Genomic DNA, 27267 nt, shown 5'->3' on the forward strand with positions numbered 1-27267 from the left:
CCTAGATGTCTTTGACTTTCAATACTCTTGAGGGTTCTACCATTCACTGTATATTCCCTACCTGCATTAGACCTTCCAAAATGCATTACCTCACATTTGTCCGGATTAAACTCCATCTGCCATCTCTCCGCCCAAGTCTCCAGACAATCTAAATCCTGCTGTATCCTCTGACAGTCCTCATCGCTATCCGCAATTCCACCAACCTTTGTGTCGTCTGCAAACTTACGAATCAGACCAGTTACATTTTCCTCCAAATCATTTATATATACTACAAAGAGCAAAGGTCCCAGCACTGATCCCTGTGGAACACCACTGGTCACAGCCCTCCAATTAGAAAAGCATCCCTCCATTGCTACTCTCTGCCTTCTATGGCCTAGCCAGTTCTGTATCCACCTTGCCAGCTCACCCCTGATCCCGTGTGACTTCACCTTTTGTACTAGTCTACCATGAGGGACCTTGTCAAAGGCCTTACTGAAGTCCATATAGACAACGTCTACTGCCCTACCTGCATCAATCATCTTAGTGACCTCCTCGAAAAACTCTATCAAGTTAGTGAGACACGACCTCCCCTTCACAAAACCGTGCTGCCTCTCACTAATACGTCCATTTGCTTCCAAATGGGAGTAGATCCTGTCTCGAAGAATTCTCTCCAGTAATTTCCCTACCACTGAAGTAAGGCTCACCAGCCTGTAGTTCCCGGGATTATCCTTGCTACCCTTCTTAAACAGAGGAACAACATTGGCTATTCTCCAGTCCTCCGGGATATCCCCTGAAGACAGCAAGGATCCAAAGATTTCTGTCAAGGCCTCAGCAATTTCCTCTCCAGCCTCCTTCAGTATCCTGGGGTAGATCCCATCAGGCCCTGGGGACTTATCTACCTTAATATTTTTTAAGACACCCAACACCTCATCTTTTTGGATCACAATGTGACCCAGGCTAGCTACACCCCCTTCTCCAGACTCAACATCTACCAATTCCTTCTCTTTGGTGAATACCGTAGAGGGAGCTTTACTCTGTATCTAACCCCGTGCTGTACCTGCCCTGGGAATGTTTGATGAGGACAGTGTAGAGGGAGCTTTACTCTGTATCTAACTCTGTGCTGTACCTGTCCTGGGTGTGTTTAATGGGGACAGTGTAGAGGGAGCTTTACTCTGTATCTAACCCTGTGCTGTACCTGTCCTGGGAGTGTTTGGGAGGGACAGTGTCGAGGGAGCTTTACTCTGTATCTAACCCCGTGCTGTACCTGTCCAGGGAGTGTTTGATGGGGACAGTGTAGAGGGAGCTTTACTCTGTATCTAATCCCGTGCTGTACCTGTCCAGGGAGTGTTTGATGGGACAGTGTAGAGGGAGCTTTACTCTGTATCTAACCCCGTGCTGTAACTGTCCTGGGAGTGTTTGATGGGGACAGTGTAGAGGGAGCTTTACTCTGTATCTAACCCCGTGCTGTACCTGTCCAGGGAGTGTTTGATGGGGACAGTGTCGAGGGAGCTTTACTCTGTATCTAACCCCGTGCTGTATCTGTCCTGGGAGTGTTTGATGGGGGTCAGTGTATAGGGAGCTTTTCTTTGTATCTAACCCCGTGCTGTACCTGTCCTGGGAGTGTTTGGTGGGGACAGTGTCGAGGGAGCTTTACTCTGTATCTAACCCCGTGCTGTACCTGTCCTGGGAGTGTTTGATGGGGACAGTGTAGAGGGAGCTTTACTCTGTATCTAACCCCGTGCTGTACCTGTCCTGGGAGTGTTTGGTACAAACATCGAGAATGTGAAGTGGAAATTTTGAGTTGGAATGTAATTGGGAAATAATTTCGACATAGATAAATGTGATGTATTATATTCTGCTGAGAAAGATGAGGAAGTCATGTATTTCTTTGAAATGAAGAATCTAAAAGGAATCAGTGGAATGTGGGAGTACAGACACATAAATTGTGTAGAAGACACTAAAACAGCAAAGCAAACACTCTGGGTTGCTTTTGACACTGGGATCGAATTGAAAAGTTGAGAAATTATGCTCAACTTGTATTGAATCTCGAGTAAGTTTGTAGTTCTGTCCGCCATATTAGAGAAAATATATAGCATTATTAAAGATCAGGGGCGTCATTCTCCGACCCCCCGTCGGGTCGGAGAATGGCCGTTGGCCGTCGTGAATCCCGCCCCCGCCCCCGCCGAAGTCTCCGGTACCGGAGATTGGGCGGGGGCGGGAAATGGGCCGCGCCGGTTGGCGGGACCCCCCGCTCAATTCTCCGGCCCGAATGGGCCGAAGTCCCGCCCAGAAATTGCCTGTCTCGCCGGCGTAAATCAAAGCTGGTATTTACCGGCGGAACCAGGCGGCGTGGGCGGGCTCCGGGGTCCTGGGGGGGGGCGCGGGGCGATCTGACCCCGGGGGGTGCCCCCACGGTGGCCTGGCCCGCGATCGGGGCCCACCGATCCGCGGGCGGGCCTGTGCCGTGGGGGCACTCTTTCCCTTCCGCCTCCGCCACGGCCTCCACCATGGCGGAAGCGGACGAGACTCTCCCCGCTGCGCATGCGCGGGAAACTGTCGGCGGCCGCTGACGCTCCCGCGCATGCGCCGCATTTCCGCGCCAGCTGGCGGGGCAACAAACGCCATTTCCGCCAACTGGCGGGGCGGAAATCCCTCCGGCGCTGGCCTAGCCCCTCAATGTTGGGGCTCGGCCCCCAACGATGCGGAGCATTCCGCCCCTTTGGCCCGGCACGATGCCCGTCTGATTGGCGGCGTTTTGTACGGCTGTCGGCGGACATCGCGCCGTTGGGGGAGAATTTTGCCCCAGATTTACAAAGGTTATACCCATCAGGAAAGGATGAAGGGGCTGGAATTCTTCCTTTTGGAAATACAAGGTCAGTGGGTGACACAACGTAGGTCGCGGTTTTGCTGAGTGGGTACAGTATGTTTCCGCTGGTGGGGGGGGGGGAGTAAGTGCTGGCCATCGATATGACAGGCACCACAAAATCAGAATTCCCAAGAAACCTTTCCACACAAAGAGTGGTGGGAATGTAGAACTCACAACCACAGGGAGTGGATGAGTTGAATAGTATAGCGGAGGGGAATATGAGAGAGAAGAGAATAGGGGATTACGGTGATTTGTAAGTTGGCGAATGACACCAAGGTAGATGGAGTGGCAGATAGTGTTGAGGATTGTCAGAGGATACAACAGGACATAGAGAGGTTGGAGACATGGGCAGAGAAATGGCAAATGGAGTTTAATCCAGACAAATGTGAGGTAATGCATTTTGTTAGGTCTAACATAGAGGGGAAATATACAGTAAATGGCAAAACTCTTAGGAATATAGAAAGTCAGAGATCTGGGTGTGCAGGTCCACAGATCTTTGAATGTGGCAACACAAGTGGACAAGGTAGTCAAGAAAGCATACAGAATGCTTGCCTTCATTGGACGGGACATTGAGTATAAAAACTGGCAAGTCATGCTGCAGTTGTATAGAACCTTGGTAAGGCCGCACTTGGAATATTGCTCACAGTTCTGGTCGCCACACTACCAGAAGGATGTGGAGGCTTTGGAGAGGGTGCAGAGGAGGTTTACCAGGATGTTGCCTGGTCTGGAGGGTGTGAGCTATGTGGAGAGGCTGTATAGACTCGGACTGTTTTCATGAGAACGACGGAGGCTGAGAGGTGACCTGATAGAGGTCTGCAAGATTATGAGGGGCATGGATAGAGTGGATGGGCAGGCACTCTTTCCCAGGGTGGAGGAGTCACCAGGGGGCAGAGGTTTAAGGTCCGTGGGGCAAAGTTTAGAGGAGATGTGCGAGGCAGGTTTTTTACACAGAGGGTGGTGAGTGCCTGGGGAGGTTGTGGAAGGAGATACATTAACGCCGTTCAAAAGGCAACTTGACGAATACATGGATAGGATGGGTATAGAGGGATACGGCACTAGGAAGTGCTGAGGGTTTTGGCCAAGGGTGGCATCATGACCGATACAGGGTTGGAGGGCCGAAGGGCCTGTTCCTGTGCTGAATTGTTCTTTGTTCTTCACACAAAGAGTGGTGGGAATGTAGAGCTCACGATCACAGGGAGTGGTTGGGGTGAATAGTATAGCGGAGGGAAAGCGCGTTAAGCGTATGAGAGATAGGGGATTACGATGGTAGATTTAGATTTGACAGGTGGGTAGGAGCTTGAGGGTGGCACGGTGGCACAGTGGTTAACGCTGCTGCCTCACACTGCCAGGGACCTGGGTTCAATTCTGGACTTGGACCACTGTCTGTGCGGAGTCTGTGTCTGCGTGGGTTTCCTCCGGGTGCTCCGGTTTCCCTCCCACAGTCCAAAGATGTGCAGGTTAGGTGGATTGATCGTGATAAATTGCCCCTTAGTTACAGGGATATGTTGGGGGAGTGGGGCCTCGGTAGGGTGGCCTTTCAGAGGGTCGCTGCCAACACGATGGGCCGAATGGCCTCCTCCTGCACTGTAGGAATTCTGGTTCTGCGGTTGAGTGGAGTGTAAACTCCAGCATGAATTGAACAGCCTGTTTCTCTACCCGCTGTGGTTATTGAGGTACCCTCAATAACGACGCTTAGAGTGTAAACGGTAAAGAAGGCTTTATTAGACTAAGAACTATGTTAGAGCTGAGACATGTGCTGATTGCTGCACAGCCCACAAGGCAGCCCTTTATGTTTGGCTCACAGATGGGCGGAGCCAGAGGCGGAGTCCCCAGGGTTCCAAGCCCGGTCTTAAAGGGGACATCACCTTACATGATGATAAGGCAGTAACCGTTCATCACAGTAATGCTCTCTGGGAAGCAGAAATGCTCCTGAGATCACAGTGTGCTGGAGTTTGGTCCAGCCCTGGATATGCCTGGCGTGCCGGTACACTTGGAGGCATTCCGTCACCTCCCTCGCTGGTTCCGGAAACGCCCCACAATGCTGACATTTTACATCCATTCTCTTATTTCTCCAGGACCTCTCCATGGAAACGGAGCTGAAGGCTGTCAACGGGAAGAGTGTGAAAGCCCTGGATGTGTTCTCCCACGCACTGAGATACTTCCGGAAGCATGCACTGAAGGTCAGTTTGGAGGCTTCAATCGTCTGACCTCTGGCCTCCACACCCCGGCCTAGTTGTCAATGCCAGCTCAGGGCGGGAATATTCTCCAACTATTGGATATCTGGGTTCTCAGGACACCATCAATCCAGCTCTGAGTGCTGAGGCAGGGAGGGGGGGGGGGTTGATATGGTCAGGGAGGTTGTGCCCGATCAGAGATTGACATAAGACCATAAGACATAGGAGCAGAATTAGGCCACTCGGCCCATCGAGTCTGCTCCGCCATTCAATCATGGCTGATATTTTTCTCATCCCCATTTTCCTGCCCTCTCCCCATAACCCCTGATCCCCTTATTGATCAAAAACCTATCTATCTCTGTCTTAAAGACACTCAGTGATTTGGCCTCCACAGCCTTCTGCGGCAAAGAGTTCCACAGATTCACCACCCTCTGGCTGAAGAAATTCCTCCTCATCTCAGTTTTAAAGGATCGTCCCTTCAGTCTGAGATTGTGCCCTCTGGTTCTAGTTTTTCCGACAAGTGGAAACATCCTCTCCACGTCCACTCTATTCAGGTCTTGCAGTATCCTGTAAGTTTCAATAAGATCCCCTCTCATCCTTATGACCTCCAAAGAGCACAGACCCCAGAGTCCTCAACCGTTCCTCATACGACAAGTTCTTCATTCCAGGGATCATTCTTGTGAACCTCCTCTGGACCCTTTCCAAGGCCAGCACATCCTTCCTTAGATACGGGGCCCAAAACTGCTCACAATACTCCAAATGGGGTCTGACCAGAGCCTTATACGGCATCAGGAGTACATCACTGGTCTTGTATTCTAGCCCTCTTGACATTGAAGTAAAAACCTCACCACTATTCTTAGAATTCCCCCTATAGACGATAGAGCGCTGTCATTATTCCCCCTATAGTCGATAGAGCGCTGTCATTATTCCCCCTATAGTCGATAGAGCGCTGTGTGCTAAACAGTGGGGCTTTTTAGCACACAGCGGGGCTGTTTAGCACACTGCTAAATTGCAGACCAAGGCAGGCCAGCAGCACGGTTCAATTCCCGTACCAGCCTCCCCGAACAGGCGCCGGAATGTGGCGACTAGGGGCTTTTCACAGTAACTTCATTGAAGCCTACTTGTGACAATAAGCGATTTTCATTTTCATTTTCATTTCATTTCATTCTAAACGGTGATCCAGGGATTCCCTTGCTTTCCCTGACTCCTGGGCAGACTTAGCTGGATGCCAATCAGGTCTAACTATTATTTCAAGTTATCTCCCGGTATAATCCACGTCTTCCTCGGAGATTCTGTCTACTTACAACTCAGTAGCTTTCACACGGGTCCGGCCTGCTGAGTAGAGTAAAGTAAACTTTCTAATAATAATCATAACCACTCTTTCAGGTTATCAATTTAAACTTAACTTTAATTTCAAGTTAAAAAGATAAAAACTACTTTTACAGAAAGGTAAAAAGATCTTTTCTTCTTTGGTCCAGTTGTAAGACTTTCAAGTCTATCTTGTCAATCTGTCTTCTTTAACTTTCGGTCTTCTGCTGATGGATTTGCTGGGTAGCCCGGTTTTCAGATGCGCTCCGTCCCATCACCAATCAGGAAGAATGAACTGGCTGCTGAATTTTCAGGGTTTATATAGCCCTTCTTTCGCTGCGTCATCATTTTATGGAAAGCAAATTACTTTCGCTGCTCCATGACCCCACCAGAAACTAGCCGGCAGGTCGCTTCTTTGTCTGATACCACCTTCACCTACAGATTTTCAGTCTTTGCACTATTGGGTTCTGCTTGACAGGTCAGAAATTTGGTTAGAACATAGAACAGTACAGCACAGAACAGGCCCTTCGGCCCTCGATGTTGTGCCGAGCATTGTCCGAAACCAAGATCAAGCTATCCCACTCCCTGTCATTCTGGTGTGCTCTATGTGCCTATCCAATAACCGCTTGAAAGTTCCTAAAGTGTCCGACTCCACTATCACAGCAGGCAGTCCATTCCATACTCTAACCACTCTCTGAGTAAAGAACCTACCTCGGACATCCCTCCTATATCTCCCACCCTGAACCTTATAGTTATGCCCCATTGTAGCAGCTACATCCACCCGAGGAAATAGTCTCTGAACGTCCACTCTATCTATCCCCCTCATTATCTTATAAACCTCTATTAAGTCGCCTCTCATCCTCCTCCGTTCCAAAGAGAAAAGCCCTAGCTCCCTCAACCTTTCCTCATAAGACCTATTCTGCAAACCAGGCAGCATCCTGGAAAATCTCCTTTGCACCCTTTCCAGTGCTTCCACATCCTTCCTATAATGAGGTGACCAGAACTGCACACAATACTCCAAATGTGGTCTCACCAGGGTCATGTATATTTGCAGCATAACCCCTCAGCTCTTAAACTCAAGCCACGCTGTTAATAAATGCGAACACGCTATAGGCCTTCTTCACGGCTCTATCCACTTGAGTGGCAACCTTCAGAGATCTGTGGACATGAACCCCAAGATCTCTCTGTTCCTCCACATTCCTCAGAACCCTGCCGTTGACCCTGTAATCCGCATTCAAATTTTTTCTACCAAAATGAATCACCTCGCACTTATCAGGGTTAAACGCCATCTGCCATTTTTCGGCCCAGCTCTGCATCCTATCAATGTCTCTTTGCAGCCTACAACAGCCCTCCACCTCATCCACTACTCCACCAATCTTGGTATCATCAGCAAATTTACTGACCCACCCTTCAGCCGCCTCCTCCAAGTCATTGATAAAAATCACAAATAGCAGAGGACCCAGCACTGATCCCCGTGGTACACCGCTGGTAACTGGTCTCCAGTCTGAAAACTTTCCATCCACCATCACCCTCTGTCTTCTATGTGATAGCCAGTTACTTATCCAATTGGCCAAATTTCCCTCTATCCCACACCTCCTTACTTTCTTCATGAGCCGACCATGGGGAACCTTATCAAACGCCTTACTAAAATCCATGTATACGACATCAACTGCTCTACCTTCATCTACACACACTTGATTATTTGCTAAAAAGTTTAACTTCTAAAAATGTGTGTAAACAAAAAATGTAAATTTAAGTATATATGTATATAATTGTAACTAAAACTCCCTTGCTGTCTCGTAACTGCCACTTTATGCGTGACCGAAACCTAATTCACTCGAGCTTCTTTACCTGGAAAGGGGTTGCCTTTGTCTTGCGGTATTCCAAACTGCTTGTCCTGCTCTTAACTCTCCGCGGGACTTTTCTCTTTCATTTAAAATCCCAGGCATTCTCAGTGTTACTTTCATGTTTCAAATGACATATTCTTCCAATTTTCATTACAACATGAATGCTAAAATTGCATTTGCATTCCTAACGAACCTGCAGATTAACCGTAAGAGAATCGTGAACAAGAATTCCCAAGTCCCTTTGTGCTTCTGCTTTCCTAAGCATTTCCCCATTTAGAAAATAGTCTGTGCCTAAATTCCTCCTTCCAAAGTGCATAACCTCACACTTTTCCACATTGTGTTTCATTTGCCACTTCATTGCCCTCTCTCCTAGCCTGTCCAAATCCTTCTGCAGCCCCCTTGCTTCCTCAGTACTACCTGTCCCTCTGCAGATCTTTGTATCATCTGCAAACTTAGTAACAGTGCCTTCGGTTCCTTCTTCCAGACCATTAATGTATATTGTGAAAAGTTGTGGTCCCAGCACAGACCCCTGAGGCACACCACTAGTCACTGGCTGCCATCCTGAAAAAGACCCCTTTATCCCCACTCTCTGCCTTCTGCCAGTCAGCCAATCCTCTATCCATGCCAGGATCTTACCCTTAACACCATGGGCTTTTAACTTATTTAACAGTCTCCTGTGCGGCACCTTGTCAAAGGCCTTCTGGAACTCTAAATAAATCACGTCCACTGGTTCTCCTTTGTCTAACTTCCTTGTTACCGCCTCAAAGAACTCTGACAGATTTGTCAGACATGACCTCCCTTTGACAAAGCCGTGCTGACTCAGTCCTATTTTGCCATGCACTTCCAAGTACCCCGCGATCTCATCTGACTCTAAAATCTTACCAATGACCGAAGTCAGGCTACCCGGCCTATAATTTCCCGGCTTCTGCCTCCCTCCCTTCTTAAACAGTGGTGTTACATTAGCCACTTTCCAGTCCTCTGGGACCCTTCCTGCCTCCAGTGATTCCTGAAAGATCATCACCAATGCCTCCACAATTTCCTCAGCTATCTCTTTTAGGACCCTGGGGTGTAGTCCATCCGGTCCAGGTGACTTATCCACCTTCAGACCTTTCAGTTTCCCCAGAACCTTCTCCTTAGTGATGGCCACTGCACTCAGCTCTGCCCCCTGGTTCTCCTGGAGCTCTGGCATCCCACTGGTGTCTTCCACCATGAAGTGGAGATGCACCATGAAGGTTTCCACCATGAAGACTGATGCAAAATAACTATTCAGTTTGTCTGCCATTTCTTTGTTTCCTATTATTACTTCTCCGGCCACATTTTCCAGTGGGCCAATGTCTATTTTTGCCTCTCTCTTACCTTTTACATTTTGAAAGAAACTCTTCCTATCTTCTTTTATATTTCTAGCTAGCTTACACTCATACTTCATCTTCTCCCCCCTTATTGCTTTTTTAATTACCCTCTGCTCGCTTTTAAAGGCTTCCCAATCCTCTGGTTTCTCCTCACCCTAACCCTAACCCTAACCCTAACTCTGACTTTGTATGTTTTTTCTTTAGCCTTTATTCTGTCCTTGACATCCCTCGCCAGCCATGGATGCCTTGTCCTCCCCTCAGCATGTTTCCTCCTCCGAGGGATGAATTTCTGTTGTGCCTCCCTAATAACCCCCCAAAACTCCTGCCATTGCCGTTCCACTGTCTTCCCTGCTGGGCTCCTTCTCCAATCAACTCTGGCCAGCTCCTCCCTCATGTCTTTGTAGTTACCCTTATTTAATTGTAATAGCGTTACATCTGACTCCAGCTTCTCCCTCTCAAACTGCAGGGTAAATTCTATCATATTGTGGTCACTGTTCCCTAAGGGTTGCTTCACCTTAAGTTCCCTGATCAAGTCTGCCTCATCCACGGAGTAGTGAGGCCGTGGAATGCCCTACCTGCTACAGTAGTGAACTCGCCAACATTGAGGGCATTTAAAAGTTTATTGGATAAACATATGGATGATAATGGCATAGTGTAGGTTAGATGGCTTTTGTTTCGGTGCAACATCGTGGGCCGAAGGGTCTGTACTGCGCTGTATTGTTCTATGTTCTATTACACATCACCAAATCCAGAATTGCTTAGTCGTCTCTGTCACAAGCTGCTCCAAAAAAAGCATCTCTGAGACATTCCACAAATTCCCTTTCTTGGGATTCATGACCCACCTGATTTTCCCAGTTCACATATGTGGAAGTGTGGGTTTGATCCAGACCAATTCAAGTTAGTTCTTTCTGCTGTGTGAAGCTACTTTTCTCTTCCTATTCTGGAGCAGTTTTATGTTTGTACGTTGGCAGGAGCTGAATGATCAATTCTCGATCGCACTGGACACGAACGATGTGCGTTGGGTAATCACCGTACCAGCAATATGGAAACAACCAGCAAAACAATTCATGAGGGAGGCTGCATATCAGGTGAGGAATGACAGCAAGTCAGTAGTCATTGATTAATTCACGGAGAGAGATCAGAGAGGCTGCATACAGAGAGGGAGCATTATCAGACAGTGATAACAGAGAAGGTTATCAGAGAGAGAGTGATAATAGAGAGGGATCGAGAGAGAGTAAGAGAGAGAGAGTGAGTTATCAAAGTGCGATATTAGCAAGAGGTCACTGAGAGAGAGATAAGAGAGGGAGAAAGAGCGTTATCAAAGAGTGCTGGTCGCATAGTGGTTAGCACTGTTGCTTCACAGCTCCAGGGTCCCAGGTTCGATTCCCAGCTTGGGTCACTGTCTGTGTGGAGTCTGCACGGTCGCCCCGTGTCTTACGTGGGTTTCCTCCGGGTGCTCCGGTTTCCTCCCACAAGTCCTGAAAGACGTGCTGTTGGTAATTTGGACATTCTGAATTTTCCCTCAGTGTACCCGAACAGGCGCTGGAATGTGGTGACTAGGGGCTTTTCACAGTAACTTCATTGCAGTGTTAATGTGAGCCTACTTGTATAATAAGATTATTATTATTATATTAGAGAGAGAGTTATCATAGAGTGATATTGGAGAGGGATCATTGAGAGAGAGAATGACTAAAGAGTGATATTAGAGGGAGACCTTTGAGAAAGTGATCCGAGAGAGAGAGAGTTACAAAGAGTGATATTAGAGAAAGGCCATTGAGAGAGGTCAGAGACGCCGAGATCCCAGGTTCGATCCCGGCTCTGGGTCACTGTCCGTGTGGAGTTTGCACATTCTTCCCGTGTTTGCATGGGTTTTGCCCCCACAGCCCAAAGATGTGCAGGTTAGGTGGATTGGCCATGCTAAATTGCCCTTAGTGTTGGGTGGGGTTACTGGGTGATGGGGATAGGGTGGAGGTGTTGACCTTGGGTAGGGTGCTCTTTCCAAGAGCCGGTGCAGACTCGATGGGCCGAATGGCCTCCTTCTGCACTGTAAATTCTATGAGTCTATGATGAGAGAGTGAAATCAGAGAGCTAGAGAGAGACAGACAGATGGGCCATGGGTAATGCTGGCTATGCCATGGGATGCCAGCATTTATTACCCAACTCGAATCTGTTCCTATGTTACAGTGATATACTTTAGTATTGAGGTGGTGCTGTAGTGTCTATTTGGTTAGAGGTTAGATTTGAATATATGGAGCTGGGAATTTATCATGGAAACCCAGTTATTTACTGGTTAATGTATCTGTCCTACTCAGTAACTGAAATGGCAATGTGGCCAGATTCATGATCTTTTTTCTCTTTCTCTCTGTGTCTTTGTTTCTCTGTGTTCCTCTCTCTCTGTCTCCCTCCTTCTTTCTCCCACTTTCTCTCTCTTTCTACCATCTCTCCCTTTCATCTCTGTCTCTCTGCCTCTCTCTCCCTCCTATCTGTCTCTCTCTCTTCTGTCTCTCGCTCTCTTCCACTGTCCCTGTCTCTCTCTCGCTCTGGCTCTTCCTATGTCCTTGTTTTTCTCTCTCTGCCTCTCTGCTCTGTCTATCACTCTCTCTCCCTGTCCCTCTCTTGCTGCCACTCTCTATCTCTCTGTGCCCTCCCTGTCTTTCTCTGCCCTGTCTCCCTCTCTGTCTATATTTATCTGTTTCTCTCTCTCTCTCTCTGTGCCTTGCTCTCACTTTCTCCCTCTCCTACTATCTCTGCCTGTTCCTCTGTTCCTTTCTCTCTCTCCCTGTCTCTCCTTCCCTCCCTCTCCCACTGTCTCTGTCCCTCTCTCACTCTCCCCCTATCTTCCTCCCTCACGCTCTATCTATCTGTGCCCAGGCTGAGTTGGCCTCACGTGAATACCCAGAGCAGCTGCTCATTGCTCTGGAACCGGAGGCCGCATCAATTTACTGCAGGAAGCTAAGACTCCATCAGCTGATGGAGCTCAGCAGCACCGAGGTGACCAATGGGTATGGGCCAGAAAATCCTGTCATTTCCAGCTTCCGGCAAGGTAAGAAACTGTTTTGCGTACCGTTACGATCCCAGGCCAGACCTCAACTTTTGTTAGGATCCCAGACGAGCTCCCAACATTTGTCAGGATCCCAGACAGGAACACCAAAGAAATCGCCAATTTGTACAACTGTGTAGAAAGGATACTACTTCCACCCCCCCCCCCCCGCCCCCCCCCCTCCCCCACACAACTAAACAAATTCGAGCCGCCTGCAAAACTACAGACAGACCTGGCTCCTCCTATTAATTGCATAATGTATCCCACTAGGTTCCATGACCAGCTTAGCTAGGACTAAATAAAATATTGGTAAATAGTCCACACCACGACAGGCGCTTCAGTTACTCCTAGGATGTGAGGCCATTCATCTCTTTTTGCCTCTTACACAGGAAGACAGGAAAAGGCAGAGAAAAAGAGAGAAAGACAGAGAGAGATAAAGTGGGAGAGAGAGTAAACAGAGAGAGAGAGTGCAAGGTGCAGTGAGAGTGACTGCACTTCACACCAAGGCAGCTTTTGACCGAGTGCGGCATCGAGGAGCCCGAGCTAAACTGGAGTCAATGGGAATCAGGGGGGAAACTCTCCGCTGGTTGGAGTCATACCCGGCACAAAGGAAGATGGTTGTGGTGGTTGGAGGTCAAACATCTCAGCTCCAAGACATCACTGCAGGCGTTCCTCAGGGGAGTGTCCTCGGCCCAACCTTCTTCAGCTGCTTCATCAATGACCCCCCTTCCATCATAAGGTCAGAAGTGGGGATGTTTGCGGATGACTGCACAATGTTCAGCACCATTCGCGACTCCGCAGATAATGAAGCAGTCCGGGTCCAAATGCAGCAAGACCTGGACAATATCCAGGCTCGGGGCTGACAAGTGGCAAGTTACATTCACACCACACAAGTGCCAGGCAATGACCATCTCCTACAAGAGAGGATCTAACCACCGCCCCTTGACATTCAATGGCATTACCATCGCTGAATCCCCACAATCACCATCCTGGGGGTTACTATTGATCAGAAACTGAGCTGGACTAGCCACAGTAATACTGTGGCTACCAGAACAGGTCAAAGGCAAGGAATCCAACGGTGAGTAACTCACCTCCTGACCCCCCAAAGCCTGTCCACCATCTACAAGGCACAAGTCAGGAGTGTAATGGAACACTTGCAGCTCCAACAACACTCAAGGAGCCTGACACCATCCAATACTAATATAATATAATTTTATTATATTATTGTTATTTTTTGAGCCAGATCTTGGTAGAAAGTTAGAGGAATGGCAGGAAAGGGAGTGCAATGTTCCTCCTGCAGGATGTTTGACGTGAGGGATGCAGTTAGTGTCCCTGCTGATTTTACCTGCAGGAAGTGCTGCCATCTCCAGCTCCTCCAAGACCGAGTTAGGGAACTGGAGCTGGAGTTGGAAGAACTTCGGATCATTCGGGAGGCAGAAGGGGTCATAGATAGCAGCTTCAGGGAATTAGTTACACCAAAGATTGGAGATAGGTGGGTAACTGTAAGAGGGACTGGGAAAAAACAGTCAGTGCAGGGATCCCCTGCGGTCGTACCCCTGAGAAACAAGTATACCGCTTTGGATACTTGTGGGGGGGACGACTTACCAGGGGTAAGCCATGGGGTACGGGCCTCTGGCACGGAGTCTGTCCCTGTTGCTCAGAAGGGAAGGGGGGAGAGGAGCAGAGCATTAGTAATTGGGGACTCTATAGTCAGGGGCACAGATAGGAGATTTTGTGGGAGCGTGAGAGACTCACGTTTGGTATGTTGCCTCCCAGGTGCAAGGGTACGTGATGTCTCGGATCGTGTTTTCCGGGTCCTTAGGGGGGAGGGGGAGCAGCCCCAAGTCGTGGTCCACATTGGCACCAACGACATAGGTAGGAAAGGGGACAAGGATGTCAGGCAGGCTTTCAGGGAGCTAGGATGGAAGCTCAGAACTAGAACAAACAGAGTTGTTATCTCTGGGTTGTTGCCCGTGCCACGTGATAGTGAGATGAGGAATAAGGAGAGAGAGCATTTAAACACGTGGCTACAGGGATGGTGCAGGCGGGAGGGATTCAGATTTTTGGATAACTGGGGCTCTTTCTGGGGAAGGTGGGACCTCTACAGACAGGATGGTCTACATCTGAACCTGAGGGGCACAAATATCCTGGGGGGGAGATTTGTTAGTGCTCTTTGGGGGGGTTTAAACTAATGCAGCAGGGGCATGGGAACCTGGATTGTAGTTTTAGGGTAAGGGAGAATGAGAGTATAGAGGTCAGGAGCACAGATTTGACATCGCAGGAGGGGGCCAGTGTTCAGGTAGGTGGTTTGAAGTGTGTCTACTTCAATGCCAGGAGTATACGAAACAAGGTAGGGGAACTGGCAGCGTGGGTTGGTACCTGGGACTTCGATGTTGTGGCCATTTCGGAGACATGGATAGAGCAGGGACAGGAATGGATGTTGCAGGTTCCGGGGTTTAGGTGTTTTAGTAAGCTCAGAGAAGGAGGCAAAAGAGGGGGAGGTGTGGCGCTGCTAGTCAAGAGCAGTATTACAGTGGCGGAGAGTATGCTAGATGGGGACTCTTCTGCCGAGGTAGTATGGGCTGAAGTTAGAAACAGGAAAGGAGAGGTCACCCTGTTGGGAGTTTTTTATAGGCCTCCTAATAGTTCTAGGGATGTAGAGGAAAGGATGGCGAAGATGATTCTGGATATGAGCGAAAGTAACAGGGTAGTTATTATGGGAGATTTTAACTTTCCAAATATTGACTGGAAAAGATATAGTTCGAGTACAATAGATGGGTCGGTTTTTGTACAGTGTGTGCAGGAGGGTTTCCTGAAACAATATGTTGACAGGCCAACAAGAGGCGAAGCCACGTTGGATTTGGTTTTGGGTAATGAACCAGGCCAGGTGTTGGATTTGGAGGTAGGAGAGCACTTTGGGGACAGTGACCACAATTCGGTGACGTTTACGTTAATGATGGAAAGGGATAAGTATACACCGCAGGGCAAGAGTTATAGCTGGGGGAAGGGCAATTATGATGCCATTAGACGTGACTTGGGGGGGATAAGGTGGAGAAGTAGGCTGCAAGTGTTGGGCACACTGGATAAGTGGGGCTTGTTCAAGGATCAGCTACTGCGTGTTCTTGATAAGTATGTACCGGTCAGACAGGGAGGAAGGCGTCGAGCGAGGGAACCGTGGTTTACCAAGGAAGTGGAATCTCTTGTTAAGAGGAAGAAGGAGGCCTATGTGAAGATGAAGTGTGAAGTTTCGGTTGGGGCGATGGATAGTTACAAGGTAGCGAGGAAGGATCTAAAGAGAGAGCTAAGACGAGCAAGGAGGGGACATGAGAAGTATTTGGCAGGAAGGATCAAGGAAAACCCAAAAGCTTTCTATAGGTATGTCAGGAATAAGCGAATGACTAGGGAAAGAGTAGGACCAGTCAAGGACAGGGATGGGAAATTGTGTGTGGTGTCTGAAGAGATAGGCGAGATATTAAATGAATATTTTTCGTCAGTATTCACTCAGGAAAAAGATAATGTTGTGGAGGAGAATGCTGAGCCCCAGGCTAATAGAATAGATGGCATTGAGGTACGTAGGGAAGAGGTGTTGGCAATTCTGGACAGGCTGAAAATAGATAAGTCCCCGGGACCTGATGGGATTTATCCTAGGATTCTATGGGAGGCCAGGGAAGAGATTGCTAGACCTTTGGCTTTGATTTTTATGTCATCATTGGCTACAGGAATAGTGCCAGAGGACTGGAGGACAGCAAATGTGGTCCCTTTGTTCAAAAAGGGGAGCAGAGACAACCCCGGCAACTATAGGCCGGTGAGCCTCACGTCTGTAGTGGGTAAAGTCTTGGAGGGGATTATAAGAGACAAGATTTATAATCATCTAGATAGGAATAATATGATCAGGGATAGTCAGCATGGCTTTGTGAAGGGTAGGTCATGCCTCACAAACCTTATTGAGTTCTTTGAGAAGGTGACTGAACAGGTAGACGAGGGTAGAGCAGTTGATGTGGTGTATATGGATTTCAGCAAAGCGTTTGATAAGGTTCCCCACGGTAGGCTATTGCAAAAAATACGGAGGCTGGGGATTGAGGGTGATTTAGAGATGTGGATCAGAAATTGGCTAGCTGAAAGAAGACAGAGGGTGGTGGTTGATGGGAAATGTTCAGAATGGAGTACAGTCACAAGTGGAGTACCACAAGGATCTGTTCTGGGGCCGTTGCTGTTTGTCATTTTTATCAATGACCTAGAGGAAGGCGCAGAAGGGTGGGTGAGTAAATTTGCAGACGATACTAAAGTCGGTGGTGTTGTCGATAGTGTGGAAGGATGTAGCAGATTACAGAGGGATATAGATAAGCTGCAGAGCTGGGCCGAGAGGTGGCAAATGGAGTTTAATGTAGAGAAGTGTGAGGTGATTCACTTTGGAAGGAATAACAGGAATGCGGAATATTTGGCTAATGGTAAAGTTCTTGAAAGTGTGGATGAGCAGAGGGATCTAGGTGTCCATGTACATAGATCCCTGAAAGTTGCCACCCAGGTTGATAGGGTTGTGAAGAAGGCCTATGGAGTGTTGGCCTTTATTGGTAGAGGGATTGAGTTCCGGAGTCGGGAGGTCATGTTGCAGCTGTACAGAACTCTGGTACGGCCGCATTTGGAGTATTGCGTACAGTTCTGGTCACCGCATTATAGGAAGGACGTGGAGGCTTTGGAGCGGGTGCAGAGGAGATTTACCAGGATGTTGCCTGGTATGGAGGGAAAATCTTATGAGGAAAGGCTGATGGACTTGAGGTTGTTTTCGTTGGAGAGAAGAAGGTTAAGAGGAGACTTAATAGAGGCATACAAAATGATCAGGGGGTTGGATAGGGTGGACAGTGAGAGCTTTCTCCCGCGGATGGATATGGCTGGCACGAGGGGACATAACTTTAAACTGAGGGGTAATAGATATAGGACAGAGGTCAGAGGTAGGTTCTTTACGCAAAGAGTAGTGAGGCCGTGGAATGCCCTACCTGCTACAGTGGTGAACTCGCCAACATTGAGGGCATTTAAAAGTTTATTGGATAAACATATGGATGATAATGGCATAGTGTAGGTTAGATGGCTTTTGTTTCGGTGCAACATCGTGGGCCGAAGGGCCTGTACTGCGCTGTATTGTTCAAAAAAAAAAAAAAATACAACACCCAGCTGCTCAATTACATCATGACCGACCGACAAAACACAACTGACTTTGTTCTGTACTGCGCGATATATTAGCGCACAGATATTTTACAGTCAAAGAGCAGCGGAATCAAAGCCATCGTTAAGTGAAGGATCTAAAATGTGGATTCAAGAAAAGAATTGAAAGTTAAGGCAGATCAAACAATGCGGAGCTCCCTCAGAACTGACCCTCTGACAGTGCAGCACTCCCTCAGTACTGACCCTCTGACAGCGCAGCACTCACTCAGTACTGACCCTCTGACAGTGCGGCACTCCCTCAGTACTGACCCTCTGACAGTGCAGCACTCCCTCAGAACTGACCCCCTGACAGTGCAGCACTCCCTCAGAACTGACCCTCTGACAGTGCGGCACTCCCTCAGAACTGACCCTCTGACAGTGCAGCACTCCCTCAGTACTGACCCTCTGACAGTGCAGCACTCCCTCAGTACTGACCCTCTGACAGTGCAGCACTCCCTCAGTACTGACCCTCTGACAGTGCAGCACTCCCTCAGTACTGACTCTCTGACAGTGCAGAACTCCCTCAGAACTGACCCTCTGACAGTGCAGCACTCCCTCAGTACTGACCCTCTGACAGTGCAGCACTCCCTCAGTACTGACCCTCTGACAGTGCGGCACTCCCTCAGTACTGACCCTCTGACAGTGCAGCACTCCCTCAGTACTGACCCTCTGACAGTGCAGCACTCCCTCAGTACTGACCCTCTGACAGTGCAGCACTCCCTCAGAACTGACCCTCTGACAGTGCGGCACTCCCTCAGAACTGACCCTCTGACAGTGCAGCACTCCCTCAGTACTGACCCTCTGACAGTGCAGCACTCCCTCAGTACTGACCCTCTGACAGTGCAGCACTCCCTCAGTACTGACCCTCTGACAGTGCGGCACTCCATCAGAACTGACCCTCTGACAGTGCAGCACTCCCTCAGAACTGACCCTCTGACAGTGCAGCACTCCCTCAGTACTGACCCTCTGACAGTGCAGCACTCCCTCAGTACTGACCCTCTGACAGTGCAGCACTCCCTCAGTACTGACCCTCTGACAGTGCAGCACTCCCTCAGTACTGACCCTCTGACAGTGCGGCACTCCATCAGAACTGACCCTCTGACAGTGCAGCACTCCCTCAGTACTGACCCTCTGACAGTGCAGCACTCCCTCAGAACTGACCCCCTGACAGTGCAGCACTCCCTCAGAACTGACCCTCTGACAGTGCGGCACTCCCTCAGAACTGACCCTCTGACAGTGCGGCACTCCCTCAGAACTGACCCTCTGACAGTGCGGCACTCCCTCAGAACTGACCCTCTGACAGTGCGGCACTCCCTCAGAACTGACCCTCTGACAGTGCGGCACTCCCTCAGAACTGACCCTCTGACAGTGCGGCACTCCCTCAGAACTGACCCTCTGACAGCGCAGCACTCCCTCAGTACTGACCCTCTGACAGTGCGGCACTCCCTCAGAACTGACCCTCTGACAGCGCAGCACTCCCTCAGTACTGACCCTCTGACAGTGCGGCACTCCCTCAGAACTGACCCTCTGACAGCGCAGCACTCCCTCAGTACTGACCCTCTGACAGTGCGGCACTCCCTCAGTACTGACCCTCTGACAGTGCGGCACTCCATCAGAACTGACCCTCTGACAGTGCGGACCTCCCTCAGTACTGACCCGCTGACAGTGCAGCACTCCCTCAGTACTGACCCTTTGACAGGGCAGCACTCCCTCAGAACTGACCCTCTGACAGTGCGGCACTCCCTCAGAACTGACCCTCTGACAGTGCGGCACTCCCTCAGAACTGACCCTCTGACAGTGCGGCACTCCCTCAGTACTGACCCTCTGACAGTGCGGCACTCCCTCAGAACTGACCCTCTGACAGTGCGGCACTCCCTCAGTACTAACCCTCTGACAGCGCAGCACTCCCTCAGAACTGACCCCCTGACAGCGCAGCACTCCCTCAGTACTGACCCTCTGACAGCGCAGCACTCCCTCAGAACTGACCCCCTGACAGTGCAGCACTCCCTCAGAACTGACCCCCTGACAGTGCAGCACTCCCTCAGTACTGACCCTCTGACAGTGCGGCACTCCCTCAGTACTGACCCTCTGACAGCGCAGCACTCCCTCAGAACTGACCCTCTGACAGCGCGGCACTCCCTCAGTACTGACCCTCTGACAGTGCGGCACTCCCTCAGTACTGACCCTCTGTCAGTGCAGCACTCCCTCAGTACTGACCCTCTGACAGTGCAGTACTCCCTCAGTACTGACCCTCCGACAGTGCAGCATTCCCTCAGTACTGACTCTCTGACAGTGTGGCACTCCCTCAGAACTGACCCTCTGTCAGTGCAGCACTCCTTCAGTACTGACCCTCTGACAGTGCGGCACTCCCTCAGAACTGACTCTCTGACCGCGCAGCACTCCCTCAGTACTGACCCTCTGACAGCGCAGCACTCCCTCAGAACTGACTCTCTGACAGTGCGGCACTCCCTCAGAACTGACCCTCTGACAGCGCGGCACTCCCTCTGAACTGACCCTCTGACAGCGCGGCACTCCCTCAGTACTGACCCTCTGACAGCGCAGCACTCCCTCAGTACTGACCCTCTGACAGTGCGGCACTCCCTCAGTACTGACCCTCTGTCAGTGCAGCACTCCTTCAGTACTGACCCTCTGACAGTGCAGTACTCCCTCAGTACTGACCCCCCGACAGTGCTGCACTCCCTCAGTACTGACTCTTGACTGTGTGGCACTCCCTCAGAACTGACCCTCTGACAGTGCAGCACTCCCTCAGTACTGACCCCCTGACAGTGCAGCACTCCCTCAGTACTGACTCTCTGACAGTGCGGCACTCCCTCAGAACTGACCCTCTGACAGCGCGGCACTCCCTCAGTACTGACCCTCTGACAGTGCAGCACTCCCTCAGTACTGACCCTCTGTCAGTGCAGCACTCCCTCAGTACTGACCCTCTAACAGTGCAGTACTCCCTCAGTACTGACCCTCCGACAGTGCAGCACTCCCTCAGTACTGACTCTCTGACAGTGTGGCACTCCCTCAGAACTGACCCTCTGACAGCGCAGCACTCCCTCAGAACTGACCCTCTGACAGCGCATCACTCCCTCAGAGCTGACCCCCTGACAGTGCAGCACTCCCTCAGTACTGACCCTCTGACAGTGCGGCACTCCCTCAGTACTGACCCTCTGACAGCGCAGCACTCCCTCAGAACTGACCCTCTGACAGCGCGGCACTCCCTCAGTACTGACCATCTGACAGCGCAGCACTCCCTCAGTACTGACCCTCTGACAGCGCAGCACTCCGTCAGTACTGACCCTCTGACAGTGCGGCACTCCCTCAGTACTGACCCTCTGACAGCGCAGCACTCCCTCAGTACTGACCCTCTGACAGTGCGGCACTCCCTCAGTACTGACCCTCTGACAGTGCAGCACTCCCTCAGTACTGACCCTCTGACAGCGCAGCACTCCTTCAGTGCTGACCCTCTGACAGCGCAGCACTCCGTCAGAACTGACCCTCTGACAGCGCAGCACTCCTTCAGTACTGACCCTCTGACAGCGCAGCACTCCCTCAGAACTGACCCTCTGACAGTGCGGCACTCCCTCAGTACTGACCCTCTGTCAGTGCAGCACTCCCTCAGTACTGACCCTCTGACAGTGTAGATCTCCCTCAGTACTGACCCTCCGACAGTGCAGCACTCCCTCAGTACTGACTCTCTGACAGTGCAGCACTCCCACAGTACTGACCCTCTGACAGTGCAGTACTCCCTTAGTACTGATCCTCTGACAGTGTGGCACTCACTCAGTACTGACCCTCTGACCATGCAGCACTCCCTCAGTACTGACCCTCTGACAGTGCAGCAATCCCTCAGTACTGGTCCTCTGACAGTGCAACACTCCCTCAGTACTGACCCTCTGACAGTGCAGCACACCCTCAGTACTGACAGTCTGACAGTGCAGCACTCCCTCAGTACTGACCCTCTGACAGTGCAGCGTTCCCTCACTACTGACCCTCTGACAGAGCAGCATTCTCTCAGTACTGACTCTCTGACAGTGCAGCACTCCGACAGTACTGACCCTCTGACTGTGCCGCACTCCCTCGGTACTGGCCCTCTGACAGTGCAGCACTCCCTCGGCACTGAACCTCTGACAGCGCAGCACTCCCTCAGTACTGACCCTATGACAGGGCAGCACTACCTCAGTACTGACCCTCTGACAGTGCCGCACTCCCTCAGTACTGACCCTCTGACAGTGCGGCACTCCCTCAGTACTGACACTCTGACAGTTGCACTCCCTCAGTACTGACCATCTGACAGTGCGGCACTCCCTCAGAACTGACCCTCTGACAGCGCAGCACACCCTCAGTACTGACCCTCTGACAGCGCAGCACTCCCTCAGTACTGACCCTCTGACAGCGTAGCACTCCTTCAGTACTGACCCTCTGACAGCGCAGCACTCCCTCAGAACTGACCCTCTGACAGCGCAGCACTCCCTCAGTACTGACCCTCTGACAGTGCGGCACTCCCTCAGTAATGACCCTCTGACAGTGCAGCACTCTCTCAGTACTGACTCTCTGACAGTGTGGCACTCCCTCAGAACTGACCCTCTGACAGTGCAGCACTCCCTCAGTACTGACCCTCTGACAGTGCGGCACTCCCTCAGAACTGACCTTCTGACAGCGCGGCACTCCCTCAGTACTGACCCTCTGACTGCGCAGCACTCCCTCAGTACTGACCCTCTGACTGCGCAGCACTCCCTCAGTACTGACCCTCTGACAGCGCAGCACTCCTTCAGTACAGACCCTCTGACAGCGCAGCACTCCCTCAGAACTGGCCCTCTGACAGAGCAGCACTCCTTCAGTACTGACCCTCTGACAGCGCAGCACTCCCTCAGAACTGACCCTCTGACAGTGCAGCACTCCCTCAGTACTGACCCTCTGACAGTGCGGCACTCCCTCAGTACTGACCCTCTGACAGCGCAGCACTCCCTCAGAACTGACCCTCTGACAGCGCGGCACTCCCTCAGTACTGACCCTCTGACAGTGCGGCACTCCCTCAGTACTGACCCTCTGTCAGTGCAGCACTCCCTCAGTACTGACCCTCTGACAGTGCAGTACTCCCTCAGTACTGACCCTCCGACAGTGCAGCATTCCCTCAGTACTGACTCTCTGACAGTGTGGCACTCCCTCAGAACTGACCCTCTGTCAGTGCAGCACTCCTTCAGTACTGACCCTCTGACAGTGCGGCACTCCCTCAGAACTGACTCTCTGACCGCGCAGCACTCCCTCAGTACTGACCCTCTGACAGCGCAGCACTCCCTCAGAACTGACTCTCTGACAGTGCGGCACTCCCTCAGAACTGACCCTCTGACAGCGCGGCACTCCCTCTGAACTGACCCTCTGACAGCGCGGCACTCCCTCAGTACTGACCCTCTGACAGCGCAGCACTCCCTCAGTACTGACCCTCTGACAGTGCGGCACTCCCTCAGTACTGACCCTCTGTCAGTGCAGCACTCCTTCAGTACTGACCCTCTGACAGTGCAGTACTCCCTCAGTACTGACCCCCCGACAGTGCTGCACTCCCTCAGTACTGACTCTTGACTGTGTGGCACTCCCTCAGAACTGACCCTCTGACAGTGCAGCACTCCCTCAGTACTGACCCCCTGACAGTGCAGCACTCCCTCAGTACTGACTCTCTGACAGTGCGGCACTCCCTCAGAACTGACCCTCTGACAGCGCGGCACTCCCTCAGTACTGACCCTCTGACAGTGCAGCACTCCCTCAGTACTGACCCTCTGTCAGTGCAGCACTCCCTCAGTACTGACCCTCTAACAGTGCAGTACTCCCTCAGTACTGACCCTCCGACAGTGCAGCACTCCCTCAGTACTGACTCTCTGACAGTGTGGCACTCCCTCAGAACTGACCCTCTGACAGCGCAGCACTCCCTCAGAACTGACCCTCTGACAGCGCATCACTCCCTCAGAGCTGACCCCCTGACAGTGCAGCACTCCCTCAGTACTGACCCTCTGACAGTGCGGCACTCCCTCAGTACTGACCCTCTGACAGCGCAGCACTCCCTCAGAACTGACCCTCTGACAGCGCGGCACTCCCTCAGTACTGACCATCTGACAGCGCAGCACTCCCTCAGTACTGACCCTCTGACAGCGCAGCACTCCGTCAGTACTGACCCTCTGACAGTGCGGCACTCCCTCAGTACTGACCCTCTGACAGCGCAGCACTCCCTCAGTACTGACCCTCTGACAGTGCGGCACTCCCTCAGTACTGACCCTCTGACAGTGCAGCACTCCCTCAGTACTGACCCTCTGACAGCGCAGCACTCCTTCAGTGCTGACCCTCTGACAGCGCAGCACTCCGTCAGAACTGACCCTCTGACAGCGCAGCACTCCTTCAGTACTGACCCTCTGACAGCGCAGCACTCCCTCAGAACTGACCCTCTGACAGTGCGGCACTCCCTCAGTACTGACCCTCTGTCAGTGCAGCACTCCCTCAGTACTGACCCTCTGACAGTGTAGATCTCCCTCAGTACTGACCCTCCGACAGTGCAGCACTCCCTCAGTACTGACTCTCTGACAGTGCAGCACTCCCACAGTACTGACCCTCTGACAGTGCAGTACTCCCTTAGTACTGATCCTCTGACAGTGTGGCACTCACTCAGTACTGACCCTCTGACCATGCAGCATTCCCTCAGTACTGACCCTCTGACAGTGCAGCAATCCCTCAGTACTGGTCCTCTGACAGTGCAACACTCCCTCAGTACTGACCCTCTGACAGTGCAGCACACCCTCAGTACTGACAGTCTGACAGTGCAGCACTCCCTCAGTACTGACCCTCTGACAGTGCAGCGTTCCCTCACTACTGACCCTCTGACAGAGCAGCATTCTCTCAGTACTGACTCTCTGACAGTGCAGCACTCCGACAGTACTGACCCTCTGACTGTGCCGCACTCCCTCGGTACTGGCCCTCTGACAGTGCAGCACTCCCTCGGCACTGAACCTCTGACAGCGCAGCACTCCCTCAGTACTGACCCTATGACAGGGCAGCACTACCTCAGTACTGACCCTCTGACAGTGCCGCACTCCCTCAGTACTGACCCTCTGACAGTGCGGCACTCCCTCAGTACTGACACTCTGACAGTTGCACTCCCTCAGTACTGACCATCTGACAGTGCGGCACTCCCTCAGAACTGACCCTCTGACAGCGCAGCACACCCTCAGTACTGACCCTCTGACAGCGCAGCACTCCCTCAGTACTGACCCTCTGACAGCGTAGCACTCCTTCAGTACTGACCCTCTGACAGCGCAGCACTCCCTCAGAACTGACCCTCTGACAGCGCAGCACTCCCTCAGTACTGACCCTCTGACAGTGCGGCACTCCCTCAGTAATGACCCTCTGACAGTGCAGCACTCTCTCAGTACTGACTCTCTGACAGTGTGGCACTCCCTCAGAACTGACCCTCTGACAGTGCAGCACTCCCTCAGTACTGACCCTCTGACAGTGCGGCACTCCCTCAGAACTGACCTTCTGACAGCGCGGCACTCCCTCAGTACTGACCCTCTGACTGCGCAGCACTCCCTCAGTACTGACCCTCTGACTGCGCAGCACTCCCTCAGTACTGACCCTCTGACAGCGCAGCACTCCTTCAGTACAGACCCTCTGACAGCGCAGCACTCCCTCAGAACTGGCCCTCTGACAGAGCAGCACTCCTTCAGTACTGACCCTCTGACAGCGCAGCACTCCCTCAGAACTGACCCTCTGACAGTGCAGCACTTCCTCAGTACTGACCCTCTGACAGTGCGGCACTCCCTCAGTACTGACCCTGTGTCAGTGCAGCACTCCCTCAGTACTGACCCTCTGACAGTGCAGTACTCGCTCAGTACTGACCCTCCGACATTGCAGCACTCCCTCAGTACTGACTCTCTGACAGTGCAGCACTCCCTCAGTACTGACCCTCTGACAGTGCAGCACTCCCTCAGTACTCATCCTCTGACAGTGCAGCTCTCTCTCAGTTCTGACCCTCTGACAGTGCGGCACTCACTCAGTACTGACCCTCTGACAGTGCAACACTCCCTCAGTACTGACCCTCTGACAGTGCAGCACACCCTCAGTACTGACAGTCTGACAGTGCAGCACTCCCTCAGTACTGACCCTCTGACAGTGCAGCGTTCCCTCAGTACTGACCCTCTGACAGTGCAGCATTCCCTCAGTACTGACCCTCTGACAGTGCAGCACTCCGACAGTACTGACCCTCTGAGAGTGCAGCACTCCCTCAGTACTGACCCTCTGACAGTGCAGCACTCCCTCAGTACAGACCCTCTGACAGCGCAGCACTCCCTCAGTACTGACCCTCTGACAGCGCAGCACTCCCTCAGAACTGACCCTCTGACAGCGCAGCACTCCCTCGGAACTGACCCCCTGACAGTGCAGCCATCCCTCAGTACTGACCCTCTGACAGTGCGGCACACCCTCAGTACTGACCCTCTGACAGCGCAGCACTCCCTCAGAACTGACCCTCTTACAGCGCGGCACTCCCTCAGTACTGACCCTCTGACAGTGCGGCACTCCCTCAGTACTGACCCTCTGACAGTGCAGCACTCCCTCAGTACTGACCCTCTGACAGCGCAGCACTCCTTCAGTACTTACCCTCTGACAGCGCAGCACTCCCTCAGAACTGACCCTCTGACAGCGCAGCACTCCTTCAGTACTGACTCTCTGACAGCGCAGCACTCCCTCAGAACTGACCCTCTGACAGCGCAGCACTCCCTCAGAACTGACCCTCTGACAGTGCAGCACTTCCTCAGTACTGACCCTCTGACAGTTCGGCACTCCCTCAGTACTGACCCTCTGTCAGTGCAGCACTCTCTCAGTACTGACTCTCTGATAGTGTGGCACTCCCTCAGAACTGACCCTCTGACAGTGCAGCACTCTCTCAGTACTCACCCTCTGACAGTGCGGCACTCCCTCAGAACTGACCCTCTGACAGCGCGGCACTCCCTCAGTACTGACCCTCTGACAGCGCAGCACTCCTTCAGTACTGACCCTCTGACAGCGCAGCACTCCCTCAGAACTGGCCCTCTGACAGAGCAGCACTCCTTCAGTACTGACCCTCTGACAGCGCAGCACTCCCTCAGAACTGACCCTCTGACAGTGCAGCACTTCCTCAGTACTGACCCTCTGACAGTGCGGCACTCCCTCAGTACTGACCCTGTGTCAGTGCAGCACTCCCGCAGTACTGACCCTCTGACAGTGCAGTACTCGCTCAGTACTGACCCTCCGACAGTGCAGCACTCCCTCAGTACTGACTCTCTGACAGTGCAGCACTCACTCAGTACTGACCCTCTGACAGTGCAGCACTCCCTCAGTACTGATCCTCTGACAGTGCAGCTCTCTCTCAGTTCTGACCCTCTGACAGTGCGGCACTCACTCAGTACTGACCCTCTGACCATGCAGCACTCCCTCAGTACTGACCCTCTGACAGTGCAGCAATCCCTCAGTACTGATC

General features: G+C 51.8%; 2 protein-coding genes across 3 annotated transcripts in view; both read left to right on the top strand.

Annotated features, from left to right (window-relative positions):
* The window catches only part of LOC140409346 (serine protease HTRA2, mitochondrial-like), a 431863-nt gene that overhangs the window by 160141 nt on the left and 244455 nt on the right, over window positions 1-27267 (top strand). The window lies entirely within an intron of this gene.
* The window catches only part of LOC140409344 (heat shock 70 kDa protein 12A-like), an 83365-nt gene continuing 61024 nt past the window's right edge, over window positions 4927-27267 (top strand). For both annotated transcript variants that reach the window (XM_072497760.1, XM_072497761.1), the window contains exons 1-3: window positions 4927-5025; window positions 10495-10611; window positions 12395-12566. In XM_072497760.1, the coding sequence (XP_072353861.1) occupies window positions 4930-5025; window positions 10495-10611; window positions 12395-12566 (385 nt within the window). In that variant the 5' untranslated portion in view covers window positions 4927-4929. The remainder of the gene's footprint in view (window positions 5026-10494; window positions 10612-12394; window positions 12567-27267) is intronic.

This window comes from Scyliorhinus torazame, chromosome 3 (genome assembly GCF_047496885.1).
Source record: "Scyliorhinus torazame isolate Kashiwa2021f chromosome 3, sScyTor2.1, whole genome shotgun sequence".
In the NCBI taxonomy this organism is placed as follows: domain Eukaryota; kingdom Metazoa; phylum Chordata; class Chondrichthyes; order Carcharhiniformes; family Scyliorhinidae; genus Scyliorhinus; species Scyliorhinus torazame.